Source organism: Coregonus lavaretus (genome assembly GCF_964263955.1).
Source record: "Coregonus lavaretus genome assembly, chromosome: 13".
In the NCBI taxonomy this organism is placed as follows: Eukaryota; Metazoa; Chordata; class Actinopteri; order Salmoniformes; family Salmonidae; genus Coregonus; species Coregonus lavaretus.
In genome coordinates, this window is record NC_140000.1 from 25,028,697 (window position 1) to 25,039,955 (window position 11,259).

The following is an 11,259-nucleotide window of genomic DNA, read 5'->3' on the forward strand; positions in this document are numbered from 1 at the left end:
ACTGAATAAAAATCACAATCTAATGTTCAAGTCAAGATACTGTAAGTGGCTTTGCTACACTTTACATTAAGTAGCAAAGATACTGTGGAGTTTAATGGTATTCAAATGCATTGTGTAATTACACAATGACTACACGTGTGACTTACTGAGAATTCATTGTTTTGTAAGTGCAGTTTCAATATATAGCTGAGTAGTTACTGTACATTCTGGTTAACAAATAGAAAAACTACATCGTTGCACAAGAAATTCACTTTCAAGTTGAATGTCTGGTTTTGCCTTAACCCCATCCTGCAACCACACCTACCATTGGAATCCCAGTTTGGCAGAGCTGTTCTGTGGATTTTATTTTCCTTTGAACCATAACCATCTCTCCACAGCCAGTTTGCTGCTGCAACTCTGCTATGCTCACTGGGTGACATCACTGGAGTTTCCCCGTTTGTACCAGTAGCAGGCAGAGCATAAAAACGACAGGGCTTCTGGCAGAAGTACATTCTAATGAACGAGCAAAACACAGGACACATATTAAGCTACAACTCTGTAAAAACAAAGAAGATATTTAGGAGATATTCGGGCAAATATTCAGTCGCTAGACTTTTCCACTGCCACCAAGAGTCAAGAGTTTGAACCTCATTCAACAACAGTATGGAGGGGTATGTGATGACACCTGGAGACATGGAGAGGGGCCTTGAAAATAGCCTTGTGGACAGTGGCCCTGTGTACAAGACAACGGTGACAGCTGTTGCTGAGAGAAAGGCCTCCAGAGGTTGGTTATGGAGGCTGTGTGGGATCCTCTTAGTAGTGGCTTTATGTGCGGCAGCAGCCCTGCTCTTTGCGTGGGGTCAGCATGGAAGACTGGCAATGGTAAGGAACTCTAATGGGGACGATATTTAACACATTTCTGAAATAGAGGACCGTACAATCAACTAACATCCTCTTGGTTTATCTCATAGATGCAGGACGAAATGGAGCCTCGGCTGGAGAAACTCATTGGGGCAAAAGGTGATTATTTGATTGACAGATGCCCCTTTTCATTTAATTTCTTCTCACTGTAATAGCTTTAATCAAAGGTTACGGTTGTAGGCAACATCATGGTTTTTGCTTGTGTTATTCGTGACTAATAGGTTTCTCTCCCTCAGATACCCACCATACGTTGAAGCAGATTGCCGGCAATGCAAAAGCAGCCATCCATTTAGAGGGTGAGTGGCCTATAGCGTTTTGCAGCCAGCCTGGACTGTGTCTTTTGAAGGTTAAAACATTTCTAGTGAGCTAGTATGTCTTAGTGTCCTTCATTGTAGAAGCTAGGGGATTCTTTTTAAACATCCCCATTGACAAAGATTAAACCACAACCCAAGGAAGCAAGGAAGTTGCTTAATCATTAGCTTGTCTCTTGTTGCCACCAGAGTAAATTGACGAGAGCTTTGTAAGAAAAAATAGCTACCAGCCGGACCCTGGGGCCTCAAAGTTGTAACAATGGGCCTTTCTTCCCTCTACTGCCAGGTGAATACAATCCTAATGTTACCGCTGACACAGTACAGTGGAGAAAGGATGACGGCCAGGCCTTTTCCCAGGGTGGGTTCGAGCTACAAGGGAACCAAATCCTCATCCCGCAGACTGGGCTCTTCTTTGTTTACAGCCAGGCTTCATTCAGGATCAAGTGCAACGGCCCGGGCGAACAAACCACTCCTCTGAGTCACGTTATTTGGCGCTATTCGGACTCCATCGGGGATAACGCTAATCTTCTTAGCGGGGTAAGGTCAGTTTGTCAACGAAACTACGGTGATGCTGAGTCCAATATCGGCGAGGGCTGGTACAATGCAGTTTACCTTGGTGCGGTGTTTCAGCTGAATGAAGGGGACAAACTGTGGACTGAGACCAATCGACTGACCAATGTGGAGTCAGAGCAGGGCAAGAACTTTTTCGGTGTGTTTGCACTATGATGAGAGCGAGGTAGGGCAGAGATTAATATTTGTTAAAACAGTTTTATGTTAAAGCTCTTATTTTGTTGTTGCAATTTTATGGTGACTGAGCAATGGAGATAGGTCTAATCTTAATGGTTATTTTGTAAACTGCAACAGTTTGAGAAATTATATAATTGTTTGTCCATACATGATGATTGTCCATTCTCATATTATAGATTATGCACCAAATAATATTATGGCTTTATTTATATTAACTTTTTTGTATTTTTATATTTACTATTTATATGACAATACAGTAGGCTACTGTGGAGAAGTATACATTATTTTGATTCACATAAGCCTGGCAGTAGCCTATACTAGGCCTATCAGAATACATTTCTACAATATTAAGTTATTTAATTTAATGTATTGACATGTCTATTTAAATGTGATCGTGTGTGTTGTATTTGTTAGCTATTCAGTGTGCTTGAATCAACTGTATTAAATTCCAAATGTTCTCAACTTTAGGAGACTCAAAGTTTGGTTATATTGAATTATGCAGTTTGGAGGGGGTGGGGCCGGGGGGTGGGAGTCTGGACAGTAAATGAACACTAAGGCTCTATTCATTCTGTAAAGTTTAAGCGTTTTAGATTCCATGATAGAAATCTAAAGGTAATTTCAGATTGAGACGACATATGCAGCGTTTACCGTGAATGCAGTCTCCGCTAAAGCAGGAACATTGCCTTTAAATTTCAATCACGCTGTAAACCTGAACTTCTGCAATGCAGATTGAATAAAGCCCTAAATCTGTTCTTGAGCAGCGTTGCACCAGAAATGGTAATACAAAATGCCTCCACAATGAGGTCAGACCAAAACAAGGGAAATTCCCTTCCTGCTTCTTTTTCTGCTGTGTCAGGTGAGAGGACACACATATGCCTCAAGCCATGCCTGGGGATTCCCCCACTGTCCTTCTTCGTCGTCCTCCTCCTCCTCCTCCTCCTCCTCCTCCTCCTCCTCCTCCTCCTCCTCCTCCTCCTCCTCCTCGACAGCATCATAGGTCTTCAGTCAGGTGGGTGGGGGGACTGTAAACATCTGAGCTGAAATACTGTATGTGCATGAGAAAATGTGTTTGTCCCACAAACATATTTTTAAGATGAGGTAGTCATTTCCCATGACCCTTTGCAGCTGGCTGTTGTGTAACATGTATGTCTGCCTTTCACTTTCAGCTCATATTATGATCTCAATCCTTCTGTTCATAATGCCTTTTGATAAGAAATGACACCAATACCCATTGGTTAATAGGTCAAAAAATTATGAAGTGGAAGCACATTGTATGATTGACACAGAGGCTCTTAGTAATGGGACTGAAATTACTTTTAATCCTGGGAGGGCTATCGTTCAATATGAATGTAGATTCTAGATTAATAAACAACAGAATCCCTTGGGTGTCATTAACTGATGGTGACATCTAGTGGTTAAAACAGCTGGGTGTAACATGCTTGTCCCTTTGGACATGGTTATGATACCACATATTGTCTGTCATAAAATACCCATTCAAAGTATAATGAAGTGTTTTGTCGTATTTCAGGGTATATGAGGTTGTTTACATGAAATTATATTAATTATTAGTCAAATTGAACACATAACATGAAACATCTATTCAGTGAAAAACAATGGGTTTCTTTTACTATGATATCCATATATTTGAATACATATAATCTGAAATATATCAACATTTAAAATTGTAAATATAGTGTATACAAATATCTTCAAATCCAGTTATATACACTGGGTTTACAAAACATTAGGAACACCTGCTCTTTCCATGACATAGACTGAACAAGTGAACCCAGGTGAAAGCTATGATCCCTTATTGATGCCACCTGTTAAATCCACTTCAATCAGTGTGGATGAAGGGGAGGAGACAGGTTAAAGAAGGATTTTCAAGCCTTGAGACAATTGAGAGAAGGATTGTGTATATGTGCCTATTCAGTGGGTGAATGGGCAAGACAAAAGATTTAAGTGCCTTTGAACAGGGTATGGTAGTAGGTGCCAGGCACACCAGTTTCAGTGTGTCAAGAACTGCAACGCTCCGGGTTTTTCACAACAGTTTCCTGTGTGTATCAAGAATGGTCCACCACCCAAAGGACATCCAGTCAACTTGACACAACTGTGGGAAGCATTGGAGTCCACATGGGCCAGCATCCCTGTGGAATGCTTTCAACACCTTGTAGGCCATGCCCCAATTAATTGAGGCTGTTCTGGGGGCAAAAGGGGCTGCAACTCAATATTAGGAAGGTGTTCCTAATGTTTTTGTACACTCAGTGTATATTCATACATGTGCAAGAGTATATTTCTCTAAATAATCTTCGCATACATATATTACACAATCTCATCCATGTACAGTTAATAAATATTGACTATTTCATCCAATAACTTCCTATGGAGAGATTGTATCTCTCACTTTCCTATACCCTGAGCTACAGTATGTTATTAGAACGGCAACAAAATCATGACCTGAAACATTGTTTTGTCTTGAACTATAGTGCAACATGAGATAATGCTATTTGGCAAAGTAACGTCACTTACGTTACTTGCCAATAAAGCTGTGTTATATCATCGCTTCATACATTTTGACGAATTGCTAATGAATGAGATTGTACATATATATTAACTGTTGTATAAGCATGTCAGAATCCTTTACATATACTGTTACATATATTCTTCGGCATCACATTCACAAATGTAGTTGTACAAAGCTAAAATCTGAGGGGAAATTCGAAAGAAATGTCAAATATAAGACCAACGGGTCACAGGCATGTACACTCACATTTACATTTATATTCAGATTGTCTTTAGGGAAAAACAGAGTTATTGACAAACAAAATAAAAAGGCTTGGAAGAATAATGCATAATAAATATGCCATTTAAAGTCTTCAGTAGGGTGTGCTTCCTTTGAATATCTATGATGTGTCCAATAAAATTCAAATTGTGGGAACATATCAATTTAAGTCCAATTGAAAACTTTCAAAAGGATGATACAATGAAAAAACGTATTAATCTAGATATCATATTACACTATTTTCTTATCAAATGGGTTTCATATATTCAAGAGCATACAACAGCAAAAATGTGATTGAAGATACAAAGCTGTACTTGAATATGTATACAGCAAAACATCCACAAAAATCTTGCTATTGTCCCAAAATGAGGGTGTCCATTCCAATACCCTCTACTGTATATGGCTATAATGTAGGCATTTCACTTTCAGTTAGGATAACTTTGCACTTTGAGTTTAGATGGTGTTTTGATATGAAATCCAACGTATTGAATCCACTGGGAAACTGTGCTGTTTTTTCCACTCTCATTGCATTTGAACAGTTTCCACCCCTTTACCCCCCAAAATATTGAACTAAATATAGGGCACAACATTGAATCCATGACATAACATATCATACATTATGTAATAACAATATTAATCAATTACCATGTGCTTCTCTATTTCAACAAACTGAAGACAAATATGCAGATACGGGAGTCAAAAAGTAGCAAACACACACAGTACACAAAGCCCTCCCGGAGATCCTAGATACATCTGCACAACAGAACGTGAAAACAAACAAAGGGAAGAAGGAAAGAGGAGGAGTGAAAAAGGGAGATCTGTCCATTTTCTGTCTCCACAAGTAGACTGAGGGTTAATCTGGGATGTGCTTGTTTCTTATTCTCTAACTCGTATTACTAGTCACAAGCGCTTCAGGTTCACACAATGAGACAGACTGGTGTTACCCGGGTGGCTCTCCTCACAGTAGCCTGTAGTGAAAGGAAAAGCCCTCCGTCATCGTGTGCCTCCTCTCACTCTGTCAATGTCAGTAGCTTGTGCTCTTTTTCCATAACAAGTGAAAGTCACAGTGCCTCCATGTGTGTTCGTTCCTCCGTGTGCTCTGGGCTCTTCTACCGCCCCGCCCCCCACCCCCTCACTTGTAAAGCAGGGGGATCTGGCTGTTGTGACAGTGGTTGCGACTTATTTTGCTGTCCGCCTGGTACAGGTTGGAGGAGTTGGAGAAGGAGGGGGGTAAGGAGGAGTGATTGTCCGACGCGGGGTTGGGGTAACCGGGAGGGGGCAGGAGAGACTTGGGGTCTGGCTGGGAAGAGGGCGGGGACGGGGTGCTGTGGTTCTGGTTGGTGCCGGATGAGGGCCGTCGTCGGTTGCGCAGGGCCTGTCTCTCAACCAGCTGGTTGCGGAGCTCCGATACCCTCTGCTCTTTCTGAGAGCACAGAAGAGGGAGAGGTCTTATTAATACAGAACACACATGGGTAAAGAGGAATCATTTATTAAGCATTAATTGAGAATGAATTAGACATGTATTCATCATTTATTAATCAAACCAAATGTATCTCTTAGTTAAAGGTAATAAAAAATGAATGATTGGAAAGATTGGTTGGTTGGTTGCTAGGTCAAATAATTCAGATTAAAAAAAGGCATATTAGATGTATTTTAATAGATGCATTTTGATTATATTTTGATAGCGAAGGTATCAAAGTGAGTGTGTATTGTAGTACCACCTGTATGATAAAGATTGGTTGAATGATTGGTTACTAGTTCCAATATTTCAGATGTATTTTATACGTATTAGACATATTTAAATCTAGATGTATTGTGATTCTGTTGATAGCTAAGGTACATCAAAAAGTGAGTACTGTACCTCCTGTATGATCTTCTGCAGCTCACGGTTCTCTCTCTCCAGCTGGCGAGACTTCTCCTCATCGTTGTTGTTGGTGGACGAGCCGGTCTTCAGCGTGTCCTGCTGCTCCGACTGCCACTCACCACGTGTAATCAGCCTGCGCATCTAGAATAGAATATAACTTTATTCTACACAGCCAGAGAGACAGAGAAGACCATTTTCTGTAAATATGTGAATTTGGAAATGTTAAACATTGAAGAAAGTATTGAGACTTTGTTTCGAGTGCTGATGCAAGTTTCGTGTGGTTCAATAAAAATGGAAAGTGTACCGCTGCTAAATGACTCAGAGTCCTAGGCTACGTCCCAAATGGCACCCTATTCCCTATATAGTGCACTACTTTGACCAGAGCCCTGGTCAAAAGTAACACACTATAAAGGGAATAGGGTGCCACTTGGGACACAAGCCTATTCTATATAGTATACTGTACCTTGGGCACAAAGAGCACCACCAGGGTGATGTAGACAGAGAACACTATGGCCAGAGCGGCAAAGGCAAAGGAAGCGTCCTGCTGTGACGTGAGGATCATAGTGACGGGAGCCGTGATCATGCACAACACCTGTAGAGACGGGGTGGAGAGAGTGTGGGAGAGGAGAGGAAGAAATAAGGGGGGATAGAGAGGATGAGAGAGGGAAGAGAAGGGGAGAGAGAGAGAGAGAGAGAGAGAGAGAGAGAGAGAGAGAGAGAGAGAGAGAGAGAGAGAGAGAGAGAGAGAGAGAGAGAGAGAGAGAGAGAGAGAGAGAGAGAGAGAGAGAGAGAGAGAGAGAGAGAGAGAGAGAGAGAGAGAAACAAAGAGGTAACTATCAAGGGAGAGGCGAGTGAGGGAAATAAGATCTAAAAAAGCGGTTGGCAACTGCTTATCATTCCAACGAGGTTCCCCATATGAAAACATCATTAAAAAGTTATAGATGAGGTAGCAGGTTAGCAGTACCATACTGGCACATCATCACAATAGCAAGCCTTACAAAAGCTTCCCAACAAGGACGCCTTTTTAGATACAATAAATATTGACATTTTAAAGGATTCTCCTCATACGGGGCACCATTTATGTAGGGAATTGTATCATTTATCTATGAGCATAACACCGCGAAATATACACAATTAAATCAAAATGATGAAATCAACATCTAAGCTTTCCCTTTGTCCGGACCTGCAGCTGTGTTTAATGATTTCATCAAGCTATTTGAATGATTGATCAATTAAATGTTCTTTCCTCTGCTTTGTAAAAAAAATTGACAGTACAGTGGGGGAAAAAAGTATTTAGTCAGCCACCAATTGTGCAAGTTCTCCCACTTAAAAAGATGAGAGAGGCCTGTAATTTTCATAATAGGTACACGTCAACTATGACAGACAAATTGAGGAAAAAAAATCCAGAAAATCACATTGTAGGATTTTTTATGAATTTATTTGCAAATTATGGTGGAAAATAAGTGTTTGGTCACCTACAAACAAGCAAGAGGGAGTTGAAAGTCTGTGTTGTCCAGCGACAGCCCCAAAACATCACTGCTCTAGAGGAGATCTGCATGGAGGAATGGGCCAAAATACCAGCAACAGTGTGTGAAAACCTTGTGAAGACTTACAGAAAACGTTTGACCTGTGTCATTGCCAACAAAGGGTATATAACAAAGTATTGAGAAACTTTTGTTATTGACCAAATACTTATTTTCCACCATAATTTGCAAATAAATTCATAAAAAATCCTACAATGTGATTTTCGGGATTTGTCATAGTTGACGTGTACCTATGATGAAAATTACAGGCCTCTCTCATCTTTTTAAGTGGGAGAACTTGCACAATTGGTGGCTGACTAAATACTTTTTTTCCCCACTGTATGTATTTCATAATTGCATAACCGCCCCACAGCAAATGCGCAGTGAAAAGATGTAAAACTGTGGGTGGTTTGCAGTCGTGAGTGTTTTGCTTCCTCATGAAGCTGTTTTGAGATGGGAATCTGGGCAAGTTCCGGCAATTATGTAAATCATTGTTCAGAGAGTACAAAAATGTTGCACATTGTTGAGCAAAAATAGAAACCCAGGCTAAAGCTACAGTTGTTAACTATTTTTGCCTGTATAAGAGCAGTGGTTTGTTCCAGCAATAGCCTACATTACCAGACATTTCATGGATGTTCTCACCTGTGTGAGGAGGATTACACCCGTGTGAGGGTTACTGAATGACTATGGCTACTTGTTTGCAACACCTAGATGGTGCAATGGTACTGTATGTTATCGCTGCTATATCAGTTCAAGTGAAGCTTAAATACCTCTATTGGTGATGATCATTCACTGATTCAAATCAAATTCAAATGATTAAGTATAGCACTAATGTTTTGCTTTAGCGCCAAAAATAAATTAATGAGCACATGCTTACCAGAAATAACGAGTCTTAGCAGTATGTCATCATTATGCACTAACGAATCATTGAATCTCATGTCCACACAGAGACCATGTCTAGCCCCTGCTATCTTTCTACCAATAGTTAATTGTTGCTTTGAGATCATTCGCTCAATGGACTGCCTAAAATGCAGAGCGGAAACCAGAGCACTCCCCCTGTGACGGTTGAGACTCACAGCCACGTTGTAAATAGCCATCCCCACGGCTCGATGGTCATTGATCTTCTCTGTGGAAACAGACTTGGTCTCGTAGGCCAGAAATATCCCCAGCAACAGCAGCAGTCCCTTGTAGCCATACACTACACCTGGTGGAGAGAGGGAGAGGGAGGGAGAGAGAGAGAGAAAGTGGGAGAGAGAGACAGAATGAGAGAGAGAGTGAGAGAGAGAGAGAGAGAGAGAGAGAGAGAGAGAGAGAGAGAAACAGAGACAGAATGAGAGAGAGAGAGAGAATGTGAAAAAAGAGCAATAGAGAGAGAAAGTGGGAGAGAGAGACAGAACGAGAGAGAAAGAGAGAGAAAGAGAGAGAGAGAGAGAGAGAGAGAGAGAGAGAGAGAGATGGAAGGCGAAGACGATGGAGTGATGTTAGGCAGTTGACTGAAGGTAATGCATATTCCCCCTTTATTTCTTCTGTCCAAGTGTCCATTGTTCTTTCATTACATCGCTCAGTGGGGTGACAATATATTTTTATAGCACAGAGAGGGAATGCTATGGGGCAATGGCACAGTTTGTGACCCATATTATTTGAATTTGACAGTATTATGCATTCAGAAGTGCTGCCACTGTCAGGATGAGAGGGAGCCTGGCGATAGTGAGAGAAAAACAGATGAAAGGGGAAGATAAAAATGAAAGCATATGAGGGAAAGATAAAGGCAGGGGATGACTGACTAGAGTGAGTGAGAGGAGGGGAGGAAAAACTGGGGTCAGACAAAAAAAGAGAGCGAGAGAGAGAGAAACAGAGAGACAGAATAAGAGAGAGAGAGAGAGAATGTGAAAAAAGGCCAAATAATTACAGAAAGAGCTAATGTGGGGGGCTGAGATACGAGGAGCGTTTAATTTACAATGAATGGACTGGGGATTGAGGGAGTGAGAGGGAACGAGGGAGTGAGAGAGAGAAGTACAGATAAGACAGAAGGAGTAGGGAATAGAGGCGGGATACCGAGCCATGTGTTCATCTTCTCTGAGGTGCAGTGCTCCAGGAGGGGCTGAATCAGGACATCCAAGTCTCCTTTAGGGGCCTCCCTAGTGAACTTCTACTCAGAGAGAGAGGACGGGGGAGGAAGTGAGAGAGAGAGAGAGAGAGAGAGAGAGAGAGAGAGAGAGAGAGAGAGAGAGAGAGAGAGAGAGAGAGAGAGAGAGAGAGAGAGAGAGAGAGAGAGAGAGAGAGAGAGAGAGGGAGAGAGAGAGACAGGGAGAGAGAGAGACAGGGAGAGAGGAAGTGAGAGGGAAAGTGAGAGAGAACGTGAGAGAGTGAAAGACATTCCGTTGTGATATCCGCAATTCATTAACTTTAAAACTGACAAGTAGAAAGTCAAGGAACAATAAGATGACTGACATCAAAGCAATAATATTTTGTTGAACACCAGACAAATGTGACAGTGCTAACATACGAAAGCTAATACCACATAGAGTACAGTGCCTTCAGAAAGTATTCACACCCCTTGACTTTTTCCACAATTTGTTGTGTACAGCCTGAATTTAAAATTGATTACATTTTGATTTTTGGTCACTGGCCTACACATAATACCCCATGATGTCAAAGTGGAATTATGTTTTAAGAAATGTTTACAAATTAATATAAAATGAAAAGCTGAAATATCTTGAGTCAATAAGTATTCAACCCCTTTTTTATGGCAAGCCTAAATAAGTTCAGTAGTAAAAATGTGCTTAACAAGTCACATAATAAGTTGCATGGACTCACTCTGTGTGTTTAACATGATTTTTGAATGACTACCTCATCTCTGTACCCCACACATACAATTATCTGTAAGGTCTCTCAGTTGAGCACTGAATTTCAAACACAGATTCAACCACAAAGACCAGGGAGGTTTTCCAATGCCTCACAAAGAAGGGCACCTATTGGTAGATTGGTAAAAATGAAAAAAAACAGACACTGAATATCCCTTTGAGCATGGTGAAGTTATAAACTTACACTTGGATGGTGTATCAATACACCCAGTCACAACACACGCAGTTGCCGGAGAGGAAGGAAATCACTCAGGGATTTCACCATGAG

The 11,259-nt window shown here is 41.1% G+C and overlaps 2 protein-coding genes across 3 annotated transcripts in view; one reads left to right on the top strand and one right to left on the bottom strand.

Moving 5' to 3' along the window:
* The first annotated feature begins 484 nt into the window (after positions 1 to 484).
* On the top strand, positions 485 to 2,422 carry LOC311140700 (tumor necrosis factor-like). The gene is made up of 4 exons (XM_084175884.1): positions 485 to 861; positions 951 to 999; positions 1,137 to 1,196; positions 1,498 to 2,422. The coding sequence occupies exons 1-4, from the start codon at positions 643 to 645 to the stop codon at positions 1,935 to 1,937; spliced, it is 768 nt and encodes a 255-aa protein (XP_084032010.1). The 5' UTR covers positions 485 to 642; the 3' UTR covers positions 1,938 to 2,422.
* A 3,450-nt stretch (positions 2,423 to 5,872) lies between these two features.
* The window catches only part of LOC311140695 (gamma-aminobutyric acid type B receptor subunit 1-like), a gene marked incomplete at its 3' end in the record, with an annotated part of 41,316 nt that continues 35,929 nt past the window's right edge, over positions 5,873 to 11,259 (bottom strand). For both annotated transcript variants that reach the window (XM_084175878.1, XM_084175879.1), the window contains 5 exons: positions 10,183 to 10,276; positions 9,204 to 9,331; positions 7,068 to 7,196; positions 6,602 to 6,745; positions 5,873 to 6,163 (listed from right to left, as the gene is read on the bottom strand). In XM_084175878.1, coding sequence (XP_084032004.1) covers positions 5,873 to 6,163; positions 6,602 to 6,745; positions 7,068 to 7,196; positions 9,204 to 9,331; positions 10,183 to 10,276 — 786 coding nt within the window. The remainder of the gene's footprint in view (positions 6,164 to 6,601; positions 6,746 to 7,067; positions 7,197 to 9,203; positions 9,332 to 10,182; positions 10,277 to 11,259) is intronic.

Bases quoted from the DNA above. Each gene is read 5' to 3' on its own strand.
- LOC311140700 (XM_084175884.1), top strand. From the start codon at position 643: ATGGAGGGGTATGTGATGACACCTGGAGACATGGAGAGGGGCCTTGAA. The intron at 1,000-1,136 runs GTGATTATTTGA...TCTCTCCCTCAG, and splicing joins GAAACTCATTGGGGCAAAAG to ATACCCACCATACGTTGAAG. The intron at 1,197-1,497 runs GTGAGTGGCCTA...CTCTACTGCCAG, and splicing joins AGCAGCCATCCATTTAGAGG to GTGAATACAATCCTAATGTT.